Here is a 23,651-nt window from a genome sequence, read left to right on the forward strand (position 1 = left end):
GTTTACATAAATTTAAATAAAAATTCAAAAGATCCATATGGTTCAACACATAGGGCAAGTATTAAACAAGAGAAGAAAACAAAAATCACATGATCATAAATTAAATCAAATATATATCTTGCCAATTGTGAAACTACTTCTCTTTGTATTATTTGTGGTCTAAATATTTACAAGTAACTGCAGCAGGATTTTACCACTTCCATTTCAAACAAGTTTCATTTTCATTTTGTATCTTTTCCATTGTGAGTGAGATAAACAATGTGATTAGCCTTTATACTTCATGTGACTTCCTTTCCTGTACGAAGGGGAAAGCCATTCATTAATTAAGAGTGTAGAACAAATAATGAGAACCAAAACTTTGACTGAATTTCTATTTTCTAATAGTATTCTATTACTAAGATTTTGAGTCTTAGACATGCAGAGTAGAGCCAATTCATGCCCGTAACATTCATACACATTTTGTTGTGTATTTATGATAGAGAATACATGTTTGAATTCCCTGGCTAACCCTTAATACGATAATATTCCGTTCTTGTATAGCACTTATTACATTATGAAATAACATCTCTATGCGCTTCCAAAGGACTTTGGATATATAATCCAGCTTTTCGCTCCAGCAACTGTAGAGCTCAGTAAATTCAAGGAAATAATCCTACATACATGTACATACCTGCCAACCACCCCGATTTAGGCGGAGTTCCTCCGCATTTTTCATACCAACTCCGAATTCCGAGTGCATGCCTCAAAACTCTGATTTAAAAAAAAAAAAAATTTAATTTTTTTTAATTTTTTTAATTTTTAAAAAGAGTGTAATGCACTTGGAGAGTATATAACTATTATGTTTGTATTTTGAAATGTAAAGCGCCTTGAGCATGTTCATGTAAAGGCGCTCAATAAATACCAATATGTATAAGACTAAAGCATAACACAGCACTGATAACCAGATCACGCCGACATCCGCGCTGGCGCTCATAGAAGATATACACAGCGACATGGAAAAAAAAATAGACCCTAAAGTCCTGTGTACCCCCCCCCCCCAATCTACGAGCTACTACCCCAATCCTTCGGTGGTTCGCGACCTCGTAGTCCGTCCAGAAAAATTTACTCCTAATTTCTCTTGTCTCAGGTTGGCAGGTATGCATGTAGTATCCACTTACACCAGTGTTGAGTGTGGCAAATGTAGAGGTAAATTGGTAAATCAATAATGATAAATCAAAATCAATTTTAGCAAATCCCTTTGTCTTGCCAAAGGGAGGAATTTGAACCCTGTACCTTGTGATTTACAGTCTGGAGACTTCTCCACAAGCCCACATCACCTAATCCTTATAACCCACTGCGAATGGCTTACACTACTTTAACATCAATATTCCATTGACTTCCCAAAAAATATTTGTTTAACCTTAATTTAATAATGTGATTGAAGATACATGTAACTTCTGTTTATCCTTTATATATCTACATCTAGGTCCTGCAAACAAACTCGCGGTACCGTATCATTCCAAAGCGTCTCTTGATTGGGAAACGTTTGGCCCAGTGCACGCATCCTGCCCTTCCTAGCGGGGTCCATCTCAAGGCCTTAGAAACATATGATCTTATCTTCAGATTCATCGGACCAAAGCTGCTATGTCAGGTAAGCTCAGGTAACCTCAAGGCCTTAGAAACTTATGATCTTATCTTTAGATTCATCGGACCAAAGCTGCTATGTCAGGTAAGCTGTTAGAGCAAGAGTGTGGAGAGGCCCAAAGAGTACAACCAAACGGGCATACCCATAATAAAGGGCATAAAACCATGACGTGCACTGAAATGTAAAGTAAGTCTGCAACATGACTATTTCTTCCATGTGTCCATGAGAAAGATAATTGAAGCATGACAACTATCCTAATGCAATTTTGTAATGGTGTGTACATGTACATTGGATAGATTTTTTGTCACACACTTTTCCGCTCCATTACCAATAGGTGATTATGTATTCAAAGTACATACTAATGAAGTATTATGTACCAAAGTTTGCAGTATTTATCCCTACAGGATCAATCAAAGCAACAAAATATTCATGTTTTTATGATATTAGATGCACTGAATCTCATTGATCCAACAATTTGTAGAAACATCCCTTGAAATATGTGGCATTAAGCCAGATTGTGGTGTTTTGTATTCAGCATCCATGGCAGATGCTGCAATGCCATATGGCTGCGTGAATCCACATTTTTCAATCATTTTTACCAAAGGATATCTTCAGGGTACTGAGGGATTTTGTTTCAATTCAGCAACTGAGTCTGTTTTTTTTAAATGTCAGTTTGCGTAGGGCATAACTTTCTACAATGCTTACATATTAATTATGTTTGTAAACATTGTTCATAATGACAGATATACATTGTACATGTATGTACTCAGCAGATATATATATATATATATATATCTGTCATTGTAGCTCTCATTTATCATGTCTGTTTGCTTAATGCAAGAAGAAATTGGTACCTGCCTTTTTTCAATGCTTACATGTAGAACATTGTACATAATTAAAGATATATCTGCTACACTGTATGTGTACCGGTAGCTTACATCGCACAGCAGAAACCACTGCTTTATTATTGTGGGAAAATCTCATGGTTAATAGCATCTGGCCTTTAAAACTGAACAGCTGGTTTTATTTTGTGTTTACTCTTTATATATATATATATATATATATATCTATGAAACGGGAGTGTTGGCTCAGTCAGTAGAGCGTCCGCCTCACAACCGGGAGGTCGTGGGTTCGAACCCGGCCGCATCATACCAAAAGACGTTAAAAGATGGGAGTTGTTGCTACCTTGTTTGGCGTTCAACAATAAGGGTTAGAGCAACGTCGATCTGGCGCTGCTCAGTGGCTGCCGGGCTCACGATCAATTGGGCAAAAATAATTTCTGTTTCGGTTTAATAAAATTTGGAGTGGACTATTAGGCTATTATTATTATTATTATCACCTGATTGCATTCACTTGCTACCGTTTATGATGTCAATCTTTAGCATTATGAAGATCAAGATATCAGTTATGGTGGATTCAAACAAATGCCAGCTAGATTCAAAGCTTGAGAGTTAGGATTGATTTTAACTTATTCATACAGCTATGTGCAATGAATCTTAATTTAAAATAAAAACCCAATTTTGTATAACAATCGTGAACATATTGGTGGGGGAAAAAAAAGGTAATGTGTATAGTATCTTGAGTTTTTATACTATAGTAAAACAAAACAAACAAAACAGAAGTCATTGCCAGAAGTCTTGAGCAATCTATTTTTTTGTTAAGGACAACTGTAGAACAATGGAATGTATAAAGTGGTACAATTATAGTTTTTATAAGGCTTAACAACTATAAAGTGATATTGTAGAAATGCTATATGAATGGTATTGCATATTAAGATACCTTACATTTACATTTTTAAAACATGTCTGTAAGAAAGTATACTTATAACAGTATACTTAGAATTATACTTAGAAGAAAAAACATTGTTTTCTTTTCAGGACATGTTCATATACAGTGCAGGTCTATTCCCTCTGCTCGGCAATGCCTCCATGTCGGTCAAGCCTGTTCTACTCAATATATACGAGGAGCATTATCTTCCGTTAGGAGAGCATCTGAAGCCTGCCCTCACAGGTCTCCTCCAGGGCATCCTTCCTGGTTTAGAGGAAGGTTCAGATTTTTTTGACAGGTATGGCACATGAGAACAAACCTGGCTAACAAGCTAAAGGCTTGTTCAGATAATTGAATGGCAACTGCATGTGACAAAGGTCCTACCGTACTGACTGAGCTCCGTGTTTAAAGATACAGAAATATGAAGCTTATTATACTTTATGTTATCACAACAAAATTCTCCACTTTTCGCCACCCCATATCTGAACGAGGCTGGAAGGAGTTTGTATACTTCCTCAGAAAAAATAACCCTGACCAAGTCGGCATTGTGTTGACTCTACTAGTTCTCATTGCCAAACTCTTACATGTACATGTAGGTCTGTATTCCACTAATTCAGTTGAACCTGACCCTGATTCTAAAATCATGTTTAACTAAAGGAAAACATAGACCTCAGACAACTTCCACCCAACTTTATTAGGACAAAAGCCTCAACCCAGTGTCAGGTTTGAAATTAGTTGACTACAGGGCATTGAATCTTTACATTGTCTAAATTATTCCTAGCTATACTTTAAAGTATTACTTCAGCAATCAATCATTGAAATGGTTTAGAGGTTGTTTAAAATGTGTTTGCTTGGAGGGCACTTAATGATACAGCGTAGTAGTAGCTCTTTATAATCTCCACATATTTTTCATTTTCATGCATCAGAATGGCGTTTCAGTTAACTTTCATGAATGATTATTTTGAAGAAAGAGTAACCCCATCGTTTTTCTTTTCTTTTTGTTTATCCTAGTACCAACGCGCTGCTAGAGCAGCTATGTGCCGGTATGGTCAAGTCAAACTTCTATGGTGCTTTGTGGGAATGTGTTCTGTCCAGTCCAGTGGTCAGACTACCGGCCATCTCCTTCATCCTGTCTCAGGTGGACAGAAAACTGCCTATCAGTGACCAGAAGTACTTCCTTGGTAGTAACAAATGCATCATGGTCAGTACTTATATTTCTCTTTATCTCTTTATCATCATTGAGTAATTCTGCTTTGTGCAATTAACATTACATTATTAGCAATATTATGACAAACATCAGAATCAGGAGAACAATTACATAATTCCTATTGAGTGCAGATTTTTCTGGGAGTTGAAAACTATATACATGGGTTATGTTATCTACACTTTGTATCGCTTTTTGCATGGTCATATTAAATTCAGATTGTTTTATAGTGAGATCAGGTATAGATGGTGTACTTTTACTCTCTAAATGCATGTTCTTTTCATATGCGTACAATTGCCATTGAGTACAAAGCCCAAGATACATGAAAGTTGAGGGTCTATGAAAAACTTGTGTCGTAACAATCAAATAGTATTCAAGTAAATTATGGATATCAGAACAGGGATGAGACACCGTCATACACAATGTACTTGGTAATCTCAATAATGAAAAAAAGAAAGGGGAACTTATGAAGATCTTTTTGTGGTAATGCAATGAGATGTAGCCATGAAGTAAAATATGAGTGATACTGGAAATGATATGTACATTTATTGCATTTGTAATGGAAATGATTATTTTGCAGGTGAAAGCTGTATGTGCAGCCATCAACGATGCTGTGGTGCTCGTTCAACGCAGTGTGCTAGACCTCATAATGATCTGCTTCCCCATCCACAACTGCGGCTTAGAGCCTGATGAACTTGCCCAGCTACTCACGGCATCTCTCGGTGTTCTTCTACGTCGGGACATGTCCTTGAACAGAAGACTCTTCTCCTGGTTGCTGGGTATCGAGAACGGTAAGAAGCTACCCAGCCTGCCTCCCGCTCCTCCGGTAGGGATGGACAAATCCATGATGGCGCATCGAAGAACCAATAGCGTGCTTACCAATGACAGTATGGTTAGCAATGAGGATGAGGTGTCGGAGTACTTTGAGATTCATTCCAAACGGTTGCTGATCCAGGGGCTGCGGAAGTGGCTCCACGATCCGCCGCTGGATCCGTACAACCTGGACAGCAAGCAGCGATTCTTCAAGCCGTATCGCATCCTGATCAGCCTTCTGGACAAGCCCGAGATCAGCACCCCTATCATCGATGAAATCCTCCTGGAAGTATTCCTGGCTCTCTTCACCCACTGCACCAAGCGGAAGGCACCCTCAAAACCGGACAACTCTGTTCCCTTGGCGACAAACAACGAAGTGGACTTTGCTCATTGGGAGATGCTGCAGGGAGCAGAGAAGCCCATCGAGCTGATCAAGACGGCTAACTTGCTCTTTAACTCGTTTGAACCGTACTTCATATGGGAATACATTGCCCAGCAATTTGAACTGTGCTGTCAGCATAGTGTGCTTCGAAGTACTGCACAGGGCTCTGTCTCTACCAGCTCTACCAGTACTAACTTTACTTGTACCAAACTTTGTGTCCTTGTCAGTTTTCTCTTGGACATTGTGGCCTTAGTGAGTACTTACCCTTTCTTTTGCATTTTCCAAATTCATACATATTGCTGATTTAGTATACCACTACTGCTGATGGTAGTTCTAGAGCAGTTTATTTTTGGGTGGTCTACCGGACAACACTGTTAGTACTGTATCTCAATGTCTATTTAAACTTTGAACTTCATACTTGGTTTCATTAGTTGTCACATTTAATAGGGGATTACCTGCAAATAATTTGACTTAATTTTATTTCAAAATTAAATTACAAATGTTAATTTATAAAAAAAGATAATTCTCATAATTTAGGACTTAAGTCAAGATAAATTCTTGTAGAGAAAGTTGACTACATGTATGTACTATGTTTCTCTTTTCTTATTGATCCTTGATAAATGTTAGAGGATTCAGAGTCTTTTCTGTTGGCTCCATTAACTGTTATTTCAATGACATTCTCCACACAGGAAACCTACCCTGAAACCCCAACAGAATATCTACCGCAGCTTCTCTGCAAGATCATCATGACCCTGACCAACTATTGTGGCTACCTGGACCTGAGTGACATTCACCACGCCCTTGGGCTGTGCCTCAAACTACTGACCAAAGTCCAGCCATCCATGGTGACCAGCCCTGATACCAAGACCGTTCTGATACCACACCCCGAACCAGACCAGCTTCCGCAGGCTCTTCTCAAGCAGTTGGAGGGGATAGAGAATGGGTACGAGATGATTGAACCTGAGCGTAGTGAAGCCAGGCAAGAGAGAGCGCCAGTTCCCACACGCAAGGGTGAGCAGTCTGATGGGAAGGGGATGAATGTAGGAACAGAACTGAAGGATAAGGAAGGGGAGAAGCAGGATGAGGAAGAGGAGGATGATGAGTTTAGTACACTAATTGATGCTAAGGACAAGGATAGTGATGATGATTCTGGGACAGTGCAATCGCTTGACCGCCTTTCCTCGCAGCCTACGAAATTCAGCGAGAACAACCCCCCTCCCACCCGTCTGCGTCGTCCCACCAGTCTCAGCAGTAGACAGGACTCCAGTTCCCTCCTGGACGAATCTATGGACAGTCCTGAACAGGCCAAAACAGTTGACAGAAAGCCACCTAATCCTAGCATCTCATCCATGGGCAACAGCGAGAGTGACAAGGATGGACCTCCCATGTTCTTGATGCAGGCCTGCGTCCAGTGCTTTCAGACATTCTTTGCCAAACTGATCACCAAGAAGATCTTGCCCAACGCGGACATCGTCAAGACGTGCATGACCAAGCTTCAGGTGGGTGACGTGGTTGCTTCCCCTGTCAAAGGTCCCTCGGAAAATGGTCAGGAAGAGCCTGAGGATGCTTCTGACAAAGACAATGATCAGGCAGAGGAGGGAGAGACAAAGAAGAGGAATTCATGGGAGGAGTTGCCATGGAAACCAAAGAGTGACAAGATGGAGGATGTGAGGACAAGAACAGACTCTGCATTGACAAGTGATGAGGCTGCCAGGCAGTATTTAGGTGAGCAAATTGAACCTTTTCCTCTATGCCTGATTTCATTTTAACAGTACCAGCACTTTTGGGATATCTGTGTGGATATAACCATTTGAAACTCAAATGCTCAGATTAAAAAAAATAAAAAAAATCTGTTTAATTTTTTTTTTTTTTAGGGGGGACACGTGATATCAGGCTTCATTATTGACAATTGAAACTGACTCGATTTTGATATACTGTACTTACATGTACATTAAGTCAAGAGAGTAAAGGCTTTTATGGCTAATGATAATCTTAGTAGTTTGAACTGTAAATTTTATTAGCTTGATAATATATGTGTACTCAGAAATATAGCATCAATTAATTTTTTGAAATTAAGTTTACTTGTGCACTACATATCGTGGCCCATGAACAACATTTTAATACACAATGTAAGCTTTGTCCTTAGTTTTCCAAACAAAATACTTTGTATATACATTGCATTCATATTCATGTGCATTTTTTTTAAAATCTTTGAGAAAGTGTACATGTATGATGATCTCTATGATATCTTTGTGAATGTTGACGATATTTTTGTTTGAAATGTATAATTGTAAATCACTATTATTTTTGTGTCCTATGTAGCTGATGTGACTATCAATTGTTCATCATCCAAGGTGCTATGTCAGGCGTTCAGTACAGCTTGTAATCTGTTAGTTGAGTTTGCTTGCTTTCCAATGTACTGTAATGAAACCGTTTCAGCTTCATTACTCAAAGCACCCAGGATCAAAGGTAAGTAAGCGGAACTCTCATCTATATCTTCAATATACTGTACAAAAATCACTTCAGATATATATGAAAGAGATGGCTCTGTGATCTTATAGTGCATTGTATTTCATTAATAATGCAGAATAAGCACAAGCAAAAAGAGGTGGTGGTGGTTGTGGGTTTTTTTATTTTTAAAACCTGACTGCTAAGAAAGCATAAATGCTTGTAAGTAAGCAACCAGATGGCCAACGGCTTTAGGTCCTCTCTGAGGGACCTGGTATTGAGGATTAATGCCTTACCAAAAGGCTCTAGCACATTGATTGGTTTTCGATACCCGGGTCACCAGATTATGAAAACACTGCATACTTTGTTGATGTATAGAGTGTAATTTTAAATAGAATATCTTTAGAAGATGGTCCTCCCGAATTGATTGGGGTTTCCTGGGAATATGATGATTAATCTAATTCCAACTTGCCTGTCTTATGATTTACCTATATGGAGTATGCTAAGCCTGCCAGACTGGCTTCAGAACCTCGTGACCTGTTGCTGCTCCCTTAAAGACTTTTAAACTTAGACCATGGCCATCTGTATGGTCCTGGAACGCATAACCATGAAAAGTCTTATTGTTTTATTAGTATATTTAGAATTTATTATTTATATTTAGTCCCACATATTTGTTCTTATGTTTCCACATTTCCTACCACAGGGAGTATGCTAGGCCTGCCAGACTGGCTTCAAAACCTCCTTACCTGTTGCTGCTTCCTCAAAGACTTTAAAACACAGACCATGGCCATCTCAACTGTCCTGGAACTCATAACCCTGACCAAATCAGTTATGTCAAGCTCAGACAACAAACTGGTGCTGCCCAACCCGCCCAACTCACCCCGCTTTGAATCAGGCACAATATCAGTGGTTCTCATCCCGGCCATCTCATCCAAACACTTGGAATGCCTCAACTACAGCTCCAGCTATTTCCAGGTAGGGAAAGCCTTTTTGTTTTTCTCTGGAGAAATGAAGTACAGCAGGTTCGCGTAGAACTGTCTTTAGATTAAAATGATCGTGGTATCTGCCATGATTAGGCGCTGAAGATACAACATGTTCCCAGAAAATGGACATAGCTAGATATCACTGTAACTGTACAAATCTCTTTGATAGGTTTCACCGTTCCAGCATAAATGATGTTGAGCAATATCCTTGAGATGGTGCGTGCGCCTTTGAGATATTTACACTTGTGTTAATTGGAAATCATGGACAGAACATTTGAATATCTGACACACGTCATTTAACATAAGTTCATGTAGAATATCCAACAGTGTCAAGCTATTTTTTCATTTTCCAACTACAACTAAATATCACATTTGCTGATCATGTTTATACAGAGAGTTGCAGTAGGTCTTTGGTCCCACCTGAGCCCCCAGACACCAGACTACCACGCCCGTAGTGCAGATCTGCTTCATCAGCTTCATAATGCTACACCTGATGCGTACATCTGTGAAGACATCATCGGAAACTCACTGGTCCAGAGCAGAACGGTAAGATAAGAACTACAGTCAAACCTGTATTAGCAACCACCTCTCTATAAAGACCACCTGTTTATAGTGGCCATGCATTTTGTATCCCATGAGAGAGAATGTATTGTAGAACCTGTCTAGAAAGGCAACCTGTTTACAGTGGCCACTTTTTCTGTTTCCCTTGGGTGGTCGTTATAGGCAGGTCTGACTGTATAGTGAATACTTTATAGACAGGTCTGACTGTATAGTGAATACTAAGATGAATGCAGAGGCTGGTTTGATCTGGTTTGGTGGGTGACTCTAGGGTCTTTTTGTGTTGGATCCTGAGTCACATCTTCCAGATGGCGACATTAAAGTCCACTGGATAGTTTTGCTATTAAAGACATCATAGATTGATGAATGGATTTCCCAAATTTATCACAACAAACTTCATCATATCATTAATGTATTACACTTTCGGGTGTCGCGATGTTCCTCAAAAGATGTTTTGACATTTTTCCACTGCTTTTATTGAGAATAACCTACATGCATTTTCAGAGTTCTCATTTAAAAATAATGATATTTATGAAGATTGCGTAAAAACATTAAATGTTATTGTGATTGTACAGTTATTGCTTCAAAATCAACTTCTTTTTGTTATTACTATTTTGTATTGGCTCTTAATTCCTTTGTTTGGTATTTATATATTAACCTCACAAATTTTGTTGCAGATCATTCTCCAGTCCCTTTTTAAATTAAGATAAAGATGGATTCTTAGCAATCGAGTAGAGCCTTTGATTTATGGTATACTGTTAATTAACATCCTTTATCACTTGATTTTGTTCAGACTGGATCATTGGAAGCTCACACCAAGTTTGCTCTGCTATGGCACCTGATACGTAGCCAGATAAGATCAAGTAGCCCAGCTTCCAAGATCAGAACATTTGACAGGTGAGAAACTTGTCTCTACTCTTTGTGAAATAATAAACAAAACAATTATTTGTTTTTATAAATGTAATGCTTCCTGGCAGAAATGTCAATTATTTACCGGTAAACATATTTGTGGCTTACATCCAGTAAATAACATCGATCAATCGATCTTATTTACTGGGTGTAAGCCACAAATATGTTTAAACAAACATTTATTTGATTGTTACTGTTGATGAATTAGGGTATTGAATATGGTAAAATGTCATTCATAAATTTACTCAAGGCCAGTTTTTTGTGTATCTTAATTTATAACCAGTAGAAATTATTATGGGTTACAGAATACTAAAGAACACAAACATAGAGTAAGATCCATTGTATATAATAATAATAATAATAATATTAATAATATTATTGGGTTCTTGTATAGCGCTCATATAATTGTCTGGTGTTATGGGATAATTTTAAATGTACATATTAAACTGTGATTTCCTCATGGAATAAAGAGTAAAATCCCATTATAGTACTATGTTGAGATAATTTATCTTGATATGGTCAGTCCCTGATTTTGAAAAACAACTTACAATGTCACTTAGGCACAATCCATCCACTGGAGTAGGCTTCCAATCAAATATGTTTCCTTTACTTCATCATGGGTCAGATTGGTAAGATGTATATCAAGAGATGTTGATGCTGTTGTTTTTACAGATCTCTATTAGTGGTCCTAGACAGTATGGAGCACCCTAGCAGCATGATACGCTCCACCACACAGAGCTGGCTATTAGATGCTATCAACCGTGGTGACATAGCGAGGCTCTTAGAACCCATCCTACTGGTCCTGCTTCATCCCGCAACAGCTAGGGCGTCGGTCCAATTCCTTGGAGCTGACGCCATGCGGAGGAAACAGATGGAGGAGGAGCTCCGGGAGCGAGAGCAGCACCTGGATGGTATCGAGAATCGCATCTACAGTATCAGCAATGTCGACGGGGACGTCAGGTTCTACGTCCTGAAAGATGGGGAGCAGAAGTTTGTGATGAATGCAGGAAAGCAGGACCCGGTCTTTGCCTGCACGAGTGTCGACGAGAAGATGAACTTTGTGACGCGGAGTAACCTGGGATTACGTTTCAGCCAGCCGCCAGATTTCCATCACAAGCCTCTCAGTGTGACGATCAATCCGATGATGATGGGTGCGCACGCGGCGTCGTTCAGCGATTCTGATAGCGATGCCAGCGCGCCAACCTCCAAGAACCCCGAAGGATCATCAGAGAGGAGGAAATCCAGTGGGACAAGTGTTGGGGATAAATCCAAGCTAAGCATCAGTACTAAAGGGAAGATGGCTTCAGACAGAAAGACAGACTCAGGTTCAGACACTGCTACCCCTGTCAGAGGAAGCGGAGAGGGGAGCACCGATGATCTGTCTGTGAGTGATGGCTATGATGAACCATCCTATGTGTACAACGAAGAGGTAGATGAATCCATAGAGGATGCAGTCAGAAGTATCCTCTATGCATTGGTGGATAAGGTTATTGCAAACGTTGAGGAGAAGGAGATTGACGAATCGGACTCCATGTCTGTTATAAGAGCGCCCCATCGTCATCACCACCTGCTAGTACACACCATAGTACTAAGGGTTATATTAGAGCCAAAGGAGGTACAGCTGCACCTACTTCCCCTGTCAAAGGATCAGAAGAGTTCATGTTGGACGATCTAGAAGGAGTCATGTCAGGCATGGAAACAGAACCAACAAGCGACTCTGAAATCACATGGAGATATCCTCAAGAATACTGTCAGGCGTTTGATGTGAAACGCATCCGTCTTTTGCCGGAATCAAAACTGACTTCCTTGCACCCACTTCAGCAGCATATCCTACTTTATGTTCAAGTCTATGATGAGGAACAAATCTTGCATGTTCTTGCGAGGCTAAAATCTATCCTTCACACGTGCCCACGACAGTTTGTCTGTGCAATGTCCTCCACAAATATCAGTAGCACGAACACTCCCCAGCTGATCAAGCTTCAGCAGCTGCTTGCCCGTCATAAGCGTTGCATCACGGGATGGGACTTCTACACCCAGCTTGAGCAAGAAGCACTTCTCAGTTTCAGGAGCACCACCTATCTGGAGGTTCTCATCCTCACTTGTGTCTACTTCATGCGCAGCTACTACCCTCAGGACGGCCGTGCCAGAGAGAGAGATGCCCTTGGGAATCGGGATGTCCAGACAGCAAGCATGGAAGTCCTCCAGCATGTTTTGTTTGAACTAGTGGATGTTGTCAAGAATGGTGGTCGAGGACTAGCCACCTTTATCAGCGATCTCCTAGTCAGGTGCAAGGTCCAAAAGGCTGTTGTGTATTGTTTACTGGCGTCAGTGTATGGTGCCAGGAAGTCCAAGTCATCACTGGCGGACAAGGACAAAACCATCATACAGGATGCCCATCCAGAGCTTCTCACAGAGGTTGCTCAAACTTTCCAAATCCAACTCCTGAAACTGGTCCTGACGATCATCGTCCTGGAAGACCACCTCTTTCCCCTCAGGGATTCGTCTCTAGAATCAGCCGCAGCGGACGACGGGGAATGGGAGTTCCGCCATCTCAAGTTCCAGTCGCCGAACTCTGCCATGGGTTTCCTCAAGTCAGAGCGGTTGTCGTGTCAGGGTCTACTCCTGACAGCGGTACAGACCGCCCTCAAGCAGCACCACAATGCCAAGATGCATCGTCACTGGATAGCCCTCATGACAGAATCACTGCCCTACTTGGAGAGGGGTCTGCCTAAGCTGGTCATCCCCCTTACCAGTCAACTGTGCCGCAATCTGGAATCCCTGGCTGGCGTCTACAAGCTACAGGAGAGTAGTAAAAGGTAAATTCAGGTTATCATGCTTAATATACAGTCAAACCTGCTTTAGTGACCACTTGTCTACAAAGACCACCTGTCTACAACAAGCACATTTTTTGTTCCCCTTGAAAATGGTTTCTCATTGAAACATGTACTAAAGGAACCTGTCTACAAAGACCACTTTTTGTGCTTCCCTTGGGCGGTCGCTGTAGACAGGTTAGACTGTATAATGTTAAATTGTTCTTTATTAGCAGACCATTGAGATATGCTAGTTCTGCAGGCATTTGTAATTATGCCAGGTGGCCTTGATTGTTAGGAATTCTCCTTTAAAAGTAGAAATGCACGAATATAGTGTAAATGTATTCTATGTAAAACCAAGAATCTTCTTGCTTCCCTGTTGAAATGAAGAAAGATAATTTTGAGTAGAAGAAAACTAATCATTATGGCATGTACATTGTGAAACATCTTTATCGTACCATTGATATATTTATTTAAGATCATACAATTATGTAATACTGTTATAATCAGTAATATTTCAATATGCTTTTTATGATAATTTGTCAATATTCACCCTTACTACATCATACTTGTTGAATCTCTGGCTCGGTCATTTGTAAATAAAAGTGTCAGTATTTTAAATGTATAGACATTTTGAAGCCTCCATCTTGTACTCTGTTAGTACTAGCATTTATGCTTTCTTAGCAGCCAGCTTAAAATAACCACCACCACAATATTAGTAATAATGATATTCCGCTTTTATATAGCGCCCAATACATTGATACAATGATGTGTCTATAAAGCGCTTTACAGATATTTTACACATTTTGTTATGATCACTAAATAAAGTAAGAACTTTCTTATTTCATCAGTGACAAGGAAGACCTTCCCCCTGATCATGTAATCACCATGCTTGAAGGCCTCACCCAAATCTGTCACTTCTGCTTGCTGGAGTCGACGTCGAGCCTGTCGTCGATGACCGTCAGACACAGCGCATCCAGTCCCGAGAATGAGTCGACTCCGACCACTCAGCTCTTCAGCAGCTTGATCGGTGCTCTGACCAGAGATAAAACAAAGGTCAGTAGTCGTTGGGGGATCTTCAAATTGGCCATTCCATTTTGTGGATTCTTTGAGATCAGACTCTGCTCATTGACATGTGATTAGGATGTGCTTTAAAAAATGAAATAATGTGTGAAGCTTTCAAGAAATTTGATTTACTTAGTCCTGCTGGAGTCGACATCGAGTCTGTCGTCGATGACCGTCAGACACAGCGCATCCAGTCCCGAGAATGAGTCAACTCCGACCACCCAGTCCTGTCTGTAATCTGAAATTTTTACTCAAGAGCTACAGATTCACAATCAAGTTACATGTTTTAACGTTCCCAGAAAAGAAGTGATTGCCTGGGGGTAAGCAACCATGGGGCTTGAGATTTTGATTTGATTCTATTCAGGCCAGACTGGGGGTTGATGTTTAGACAGAGAATTGGTCATCAAATTAAATTTAATCTCAGCTACAACATATTCTGTTGATTTGTAACTGGAGACATAGACCTAACCAACAGCATTAACAAAATAGACTCGTTTGTAAAATTTGGGACAAAAACATTCTAGGACTTGTTATGCATTAAATTCAATTTGTCGAAATTTTGGTCGTCAAGAAAAGATAGTTTGATCCAGAAGAGTCCTTTGTTTGTCCATGTTCGTGAACTGCTGTACAGCACCAATAAACATGTTTTTCCAGTATGGATTCTTCATCCTGATGTCAACAAGAGGCAAATAAATTTTTAACTTTAAATGCCTACTTCCAAGGTTTATGTCCAAGGTATTGCATTTAAGGGTATTTCTGTAATTGTCTGCTGTTTGTTTTGGATGTATCCCTGCAGGGTGCTGCCACACCTGATGGCCCGATGAGCAGCCCCAAGACGGAGGCCAGGAAGGGGCTCCTCGGTATGCTACCCAGGATCATGGCCAGTATAGCACGTCTGTGGAGCGCTGTGCAGAGCTCTGAGCTCCTCAGGGAAGACCTGGAGAAGACGCAGGAGTATCCTAGCTTCAGCATGGGAACACCAAAGGTAAGATTGAGCATTGAATTGAAGACCATGGTACTGTACATGGATGTATACAAATTTATATTTCTATTATAATGTACTTGTATGTAGGGTCCCGATTAAAAGCAGTCTTGCTTCTTAGGGGCCCTGGCCATTACTACTTCTTATGTTGTTGTTCTTTGATATGATTCTTCTATTGTATTGATGATTTTGCATATTTTGTTATTTTTAATGGTCAATAAATGAAATGAAATGAACATGAAACATAATGTTAGATGGATGTGTTTCAAACCCAAAGGGCTGTGTTGGAAGGGGGGGGGGGGAGGCAGCAGAATATTCACTGCAATATGTTCTTGGGAAACTAATCCTGTTAATTTGTAGTTCCTTTGGAAATGTACAGTAGATATGAATTTCACAATTATTATATCATACCTTGGATATCATACCTTGGAAGTAGGCATAAAGTTATACAAAACTTATTTGCCCCTCGGTGTCTGCTAGTGGGTTACTCTTGAATTTGGCGTTGTGCAGTTACGGATGAACATGGACAGTTGAATAGTTCATCAGGATTAAACTTGTCCTTCTTCAGTGACCAGTACTTGTCAAGATTTGATTTGAAAGAATTGAGTGATGGACTTTCTGCTACATATGATGGGAGACCATTCCATTCATTTACTACTCTCTGTGAAAAAGAGCTCTGCCTCAATTTAGATTTTACATGTTTCTTTTGTAGTTTAAACTGGTGACCTCTTGTTACTGTGACAGGGGTACGATGAAAGAAATTAGTTGACTGGAGGTCGTCGATTCCATGCATTATCTTATAGACCTGTAGCATGTCACTTCTATGACGTCTGTATGATAATGAAGGCAATTTTAGTTGCTCTAGCCTTAACTTGTACTGAAGACTTCTGAGAGGTTGAAGGAGTTTAGTTGCACGGCGTTGAACTTTTTCCACTTTGAGAATATGTTTCTTCATATAAGGGTGCCACACGGGAGAGCAGTATTCTAGTGCTGGTCTCACAATTTACTTATATAACTGTGTGAGTCCCTTGTTGTCCATTGTTGAAAAAGTACGCTTGATGATACCCAGTTTCCGGTTTGCAGCATTGCAAGCAGTGTCAATGTGATTAGAAAAGGACATTTTATCATCGAATATTACTCCCAGATCCTTTTCATGATGAACTGCAGGTAATGGCTTGTTAACATCATTCATCGTGTAGTAAGAAGATGTTATTTGTATTTTCTCCTCCTTATCTGAGAATAGAGCACCCCTTACCTTTCTGTCTGTTGTAATTGTAAGAAAGACTCTTCTGGATAATTCATTAGGTGAAATGCATCCAGCAGTACTCTTTAAAACATTTTTTTATATGAAACCAAAACATCTGCTTTAATGTTTGTCTTGTAAGATACCTAAAGTGTTATTCATCTCAAAATATTACAATCCTAAAGATTGTGCAAGGAATGTGAATTGTGCTTTTGAATTTATTTCATTTCAAATGATATATCGTAAGTGCTAGATAACTAAAGCCTTGATGAATTTACTTCATTATTCTTTATAACATGAGAGTGCATTTTTCTTTTGCAGGCTGTGAGGCAACAGATCATGGAGCTGTTAAGCCCTATTGCACTGCACCATTCTACCAACCTCCTAGCTGCTGTAGGAGTGGTGTGGAGTGATAGCAGACGCAGGCACAAACCACCCAAGGGAAAGGTGAGTACACTTTCTTTAAGTCAGGGGGGTGTTTCAAAAAGACTAAGATCAACTTTAAGTTGGACTTAACTATGGCAGGCCATTCATGCCATTGGTTGCCCAAACCATTATGATCTTCAGATAATATTTTTTCCTTCAATAATGAATTATCTTAAAATGTAAATTCTGTAAATTAGCTTGACAGAATATTGGGAAAAAAAGAAAGATGATAAAACATATACAGAAAGATGAATATGATACTAAACAAGTAGTAAATATTCTGTACACCTGTAGATATTCCACCTGTTATCTGATAAATGAAGTTTCCATGATTTCTTTCCTCTCCTCTCAGGTCCTAGCCCAGCCTTCTGAAGAACAGCTAGTCCTGGTCCAGCTTGTGAGTGCCATCAAAGCTCTACCGACAGACACCCTGGTCCAGACCATCAAGCTGGTTCTCAAGGCACCACCATTCACAATCAGAGACAAGGTATGGTAACGACTCCAGGAAGCTTAACAGACTATCACCTATTCCTTTGTGGGAAGGAAGCAAATTAGAATCCTTAGGCTTTGTCACTTTCTGTTTATTTTGTTAGAAGCTCTTCCGATAGAGTATATAATTAAATTTGTGTGCATATGAATTTAAACAAAATTAGACTGCTTTGATGTTGTAGAATGCTGAAGAAACTGTTGTTGTTGTTTTTGTTTTTATGGCCTGTATCAGCTTTTGTCTTTTGTCTTAGCCTTTGCTTGAAAGTTTACTTCCATGTAGAAACATCTTTCCCTTGCTGTTTTAACCTATTGTGCTATTGTACTAAATTTAGTTAGTATTTGAAAATTCATACAATTTCTCCAAAACATGCTGTTGTTGAACAAGCGGCAAAAATTGTTTACATGTACATGATGTGAGAGTGAGACTGAGCTCTTTAAACTGATACTTATGTGAAATAGGCATGGGAAATTTTAAAAAAAGGGGCAAAATACAGAAGATCTCATTTTTATATTGAAAATTTCAAAGAAGCTTCTGTAACAAAGAGTTGTTTTCAAAAACATCTGCAAGTAGTGAACAGGCTTTAGCAGGATTTCCTTTTTATGGTATTATGTTCTCAATGTGTTTTATAGAACCAACCTGGACTTGAGGTGAGCATGCTTCAGTTCCTCTATGCCTATGTCCAGAAGATGGCTGTTGCGCCCCTCAGGGACTCCTGGCCTTCCATCTTAGGACTACTCAAGGATGGTCTTCAACTCAACCTGTCTGCTCCAGCTCAGTTTCTATTACTAGGGTAAGTATTATACTGGGCCTGTAAAGCTCTGTCTACTGTCATTTCCATGTGAGTATAAGGTGGTAGTTGGACACTAAGCTAGCGACAAGCAGTCAAATACTTGAGTACTTGCACTGTTAACAACTACTCGAGTACGATACTCGGCCGCCATTTTGTTTTTTGTTTTTTGTTTTGTTGCCAGCGCCTGGCACTGTCCAGGCCGACGCTCACCCGTGCCCAGGAGGCAGCGCCGGCATGGTACAGCGGGTAAAAATGTTTCCCAGCTCAATTACTGTCAACTCACCACTCAGAAACTGGGACCAAATGTCCCGATTTATTTTTGGACTCAGAGGAAAATGGATTATTCTGTCATCTTTGGTTTATAAAACAGCATGTTTACTATTATTATTATTATAAGTTCAGTGCCTTCAACTGCTACTCGAAGTAAAATCGCTTGAGTTTTCAGGGACAGACTTGGGATACTTCTGCAGTAGTATGGTGGTGGCAAAAAACAATCAAAAAAATCAACAACAAAAATATCAAAAATTAAAAAAAAACACATGGCGTCCGAATATTTGAGTATTCGCCTGTAAGCCTGGGAGTGTACTCAAGTCCCTCATTACACGGTTATGCACAGCCTTAGTTGACACATTGTCTTTGAGAATGTCCAGCTGGTACTTGATTGATTTGGGAGTCTCCAATGTGTCCTCTGGTCACTTGAAATACCAATCCTGGATTCCAACAGGTCTTGTTTCTTTGATCTCTCTTTCTGCTCTCACAACAATCATTCATTAAATCTTTCAAGTATCTTATTTTTCTTCTTTATGTGTGTGCGTGTTGGTGAAGTGTGTATTTCCCACAAAATAATGGATGCAGTTGATTACTGAAATGATTAGATTTAGATTTGGTTAAAACTGGATCTGATGAATGTTTACAATGCATATCTTCTGTGCAGGATCCTGAATGTGATTGTCCATAAACTGCTTCCGTTTGATGAGCGTAAGGATCAGAGAGACCTACAGGAGATCAGCCAGCGTCTGATGGAGGCAGCAAACACCATTGCTGGATCCTCACTGGAACAGACCACATGGCTCAGGAGAAACGTCTCTGTCAAAATCAATGCTTCTCAAATCTCAGAATCTGATGCTGATGGTAAGGGGACTCAAATTTCTTTCTCAAATGTGTTGGTGCTGTCGTCAACAGACCTTTTCTCAATAATTATGTTGACAGAAGAAATTTGAAGCCAGGTTAACATAGTTTTCCTTTGTCGACCGAACACTTTTATGTGTTTGGTATGCTCACACAAATTAGAACATTGGAGAAAGTAAAACCTATTAGGCTTTCCTGCAAGATCTGCAGTCATCCTTGGTCACAGTCATTATGATTATTAACATCACTGATCATTGGTCTGATATTTGCTTCAATAACAAGACTCAGGGCTTTAATTCATCAGAGTAACATAGTTAGCGATAAGGATGTGAATAGGATTGAAGGTAGGTTTGGGGTTATGGTTTGGGTAAGGTATAAGTGTTGGGTCCATGTATACTGTTAGGTTACTGTTAAAAGTTGACTAGGAATCAATTGTTGCTGGAACGTGTCTTGTACAATCCACTATAAACCAGCTAATCTATCAGATCATCGGGTTTAAACATTACTCTGTCTCCTTTCTTTTTTCAGTCTCAGATTCAGCAGCTGGCCCAGAGTCACCCACAGAGGGCGCTGTCAATAATGGCAATAGTGCATTGACCTCCCCTCCCCTCAGCACCCCGCCTGCACAGCATTCCTATTCACAATACAGCGTGCAAGCACTCACTCTGCTTGCAGAGGTAAGTTCATGAAAATGATTTCATATGTTATCTAGATGGTAAGAAAGCATGTGAACAAACATGTATGTGCTTGAAAGAAAACTCCAGGGGACTCACTATTTTAAGCCTATCAGAGGGACTGGGTAAGCGAGGATGAATGCGTGGCTTACATTGTTCAAAGACCAATGGCTTTGAAATGTACGTAATGATATCACCCTGTAAATGTTGTACAGCACTTTCCTCCAGTCATTGTCGGTATAAAAATGAATCTGCTGAATTTGTATGCTTTGGCTATGCTTTGTGATATTATAATAATATATTTAATGTCACTAGGCTCTAAGAAGAGACATCTATACATTTGACATCAGGAAAGTGTTTATTGGAAAGGGGAAATAGATGAGCTGTGACTATGATTTTGTTTTCCTTTCTCCATTTTGTTCTTCATACTTTTCTCTCCTATGTCATCTTGTTTTTCTAGAATGTGATTATCTTGTGAGATATGAAACATATAAACTAGATAATCATTCAATCGCCTCATTGTCCTTTCTTTGTATCATTCAATTGTATAGACCAGTATTTGTCAGTTACAAGTTACATTGATTTTCAACAATAGAAAGAATAACCTTTTTCTTTTTCTTTATAACATGTAGTAGTTGCAGAAACAAAGCGTTTATACACTTGGATAATATGTGTTTATAATATACAACAAAAGGATACATGAAAAACTCTGGAGAAAAAGATAAAATATTAATTCCTGTAATTTGCACCAACCAAAATTTTACATTTATGGCTAGTCAATATTGTTTTCTTTTACCAGTTGATGGCTCCTCTGTTGGACATGGTGTATGGCAGCGATGAGAAAGACAAAGTGGTACCTCTCCTTACATCCATTATGCACAATGTCACACCGTACCTCAAGAACCATAGGTAAGTTCATCTACCAAGCACTGCAATAGAAGCTATACGTCTACCATCTAAAATTACTCTTCTGCAGATGAATTGTTTAAAAAACTATTTTGAATTGTTGGGGGGAAAATGGTAGTGGATGGTGTCAACTTCAAGCTACATGTAAATGATTGTCATGTTTGGATGTTGAAATATAACAAAGTATGAAAAGTAATTTTCATTCCATTTACTTTTTCTGAGTTATCTTGTGCAGTAAATAACACATTGTACATATATATATTGCATATCCATTTCAACTGTAAACTGGTAAATACCGAGACATAGGTACATGAAAATTGTGTTGAATGAAATTGAAGTCATCTCCTTTACATTAATCATTAACAAGTACTGTTATCCCTTGCCAGTTGCTAAATGATCGAGTTTCAAACTAAGGTACACGTCCCACTTTCTTATTCTATTGGATAGTGCCCTAAACATGCCCAGTTTCCGTGCCTGCACATCACTCGTCTCAAGTCTGAGTGACTACCAGTATACCAGGAAAGCTTGGAAGAAGGATGCCTTTGATCTGCTGGTAGATGCTTCATTCTTTCAGATGGACACATCTTGTATAGGAGGGTGAGATACACTTTTGAAATGTTATTCAACACTCAGATTAAATTTCACTTCTTGGCCCCATCTTACAAAGAGTTGATATCAATCGCAGCTTATTCACGATTGATATTAATCGCAACTATTTACATAAGAAATAGAACACTGCAAACTTGCGATTGATTGGAGGGCTTGCGATTGATTTGGATCAATTTTAACTCTTTCTAAGACGGGGCCCAGTGGATCGCTTATTGTTCTGTAAAGATTAAAATTTAGGATTGAGTGGTGGTAATCATGATATTGTTTCTGATCATTTATTATCTTTGTATTGTTATTGTAATGGTCCTGATGTTGGTAGTGGTCATTATGACATTGGTGGGAACGGCAATGGTGATGGCAATCGTTTTATTGCATTTTGGGGTTAAAGTGATTGATGGTTGGTTATGATACTCTTAATACTTTAATTTGTTCTTCCATCATTTAAGGACTGATTTTGAAGAAGAGGACAATGATGATAATGGCCATGATAGTAGTAGAGAACGCATCTTTGAACATTAAAGATCCTAGATATGTGAGAATTATGGTGTCGGCAAACATCTTTAAAATGTTCTTCCATGTCTTTTACTTTATATTCCAGGTGGAGATGTATCATTGATAATCTCATGACGCATGACAGAACAACTTTCAAAGATCTCATGAGTAAGTAGTAATTGTCCATCTTAATTCCATCTCTCCTTTTACCCCCTCCAACATTCACTACACATATCTCTAATGTGTTGTAGTCATTACATATCTATTTATTGTGTTGTACGTTGGAATATGAAAAATAAATGTTTCATTCTATTGTTTCAGTTAATTTTACATGTTTATTTTACTTTAGCTGTACAATTCATAAAACTGAATTTGTTTTTTCTCATCCTCAACTGAAAAGATATGACAATTACTTTTACTTTCACAAATTTATGAATATGTTAATATAAGTAAATATTTCATAATAATACATAGACAGGACTTCATGAAGAACAAGGAATTACTCATTTATAAGTACAAGAGAACAAACAACACTTTACTACGAGGGGAGCAAAAGGTTAAAGAATAAACTTACAAAATTCATTGTAATGATATCAAATAATAATAATGTTCTGTTTGTGCATAGCACATATCGTTTATGATCAAAATCTCCATTCACTTCCAAAGGACTATGGATTGTAACAACCCCACAACTAATGGATATGATAATGTAAGACTCTAGTTAATATGATGCATTGTACATTTCCCTATTGCTTAACAGCTCGAGTAGCAGCCTTACAGAATACATCCCTGAGTATCTTTGCAAGCAAGGAGCAGGAGATGGAGCAGAGAGCTCAGCTCCTGAAGAGGCTTAGCTTCGTAGTCTTCTGCAGTGAGAGAGATCAGTATGTACGCTCCTTACCAGATATACAGGAGAGACTGGCTGAGAGTCTGAGACTTAGTCAGAGCCCTGTCGTTCATGAACAGGTCAGATTCCCTTTTTTGTCTCTTCTGTAATTGAATTTTAAGTTATATTTTGATACCTGTTTTCTTCTTGATCTTCTTTATCAGCTCGATCATATTTCCCTTTCCCGCCTTCTCCTTTCTCTCTTTTTTCATAAATTTGTTCTCTTCATTTCCTTCCCCATATTGTCATCCTAAAATAATTCATTTATGTTTACTAAAATTTACTATTTATTAAAATACTTCATTCCTTACATTTCTTCAACCTCTTGTTAACTCTTTTCTTCTAAAACACACGTTCAAGCATGGTATTCCTTCTGTTGAGACATTCTCCATCATAACAGTCTTCATTTGTTTGTTCCTATCTATGCATATTCCAGCTTGCATGTGTATTGTTCAATGACTC

The 23,651-nt window shown here is 39.1% G+C and overlaps 1 protein-coding gene across 1 annotated transcript in view; it reads left to right on the forward strand.

Annotated features, from left to right (window-relative positions):
* LOC582705 (protein dopey-1) overlaps positions 1-23,651 on the forward strand; it is a 43,907-nt gene that overhangs the window by 8,156 nt on the left and 12,100 nt on the right. The window contains 22 exon segments of the mRNA XM_030994912.1: positions 1,466-1,630; positions 3,502-3,689; positions 4,403-4,592; positions 5,176-6,042; positions 6,480-7,515; positions 8,113-8,259; positions 8,942-9,213; positions 9,615-9,767; positions 10,573-10,676; positions 11,361-12,362; positions 12,365-13,504; positions 14,350-14,554; positions 15,360-15,548; positions 17,110-17,235; positions 17,567-17,701; positions 18,334-18,494; positions 19,429-19,625; positions 20,151-20,299; positions 21,096-21,205; positions 21,650-21,799; positions 22,410-22,471; positions 23,064-23,269. Coding sequence (XP_030850772.1) covers positions 1,466-1,630; positions 3,502-3,689; positions 4,403-4,592; positions 5,176-6,042; positions 6,480-7,515; positions 8,113-8,259; positions 8,942-9,213; positions 9,615-9,767; positions 10,573-10,676; positions 11,361-12,362; positions 12,365-13,504; positions 14,350-14,554; positions 15,360-15,548; positions 17,110-17,235; positions 17,567-17,701; positions 18,334-18,494; positions 19,429-19,625; positions 20,151-20,299; positions 21,096-21,205; positions 21,650-21,799; positions 22,410-22,471; positions 23,064-23,269 — 6,954 coding nt within the window.

The sequence above is a fragment of the Strongylocentrotus purpuratus genome, unplaced genomic scaffold, assembly GCF_000002235.5.
Source record: "Strongylocentrotus purpuratus isolate Spur 01 unplaced genomic scaffold, Spur_5.0 spur5_scaffold_21, whole genome shotgun sequence".
NCBI lineage: Eukaryota > Metazoa > Echinodermata > Echinoidea > Camarodonta > Strongylocentrotidae > Strongylocentrotus > Strongylocentrotus purpuratus.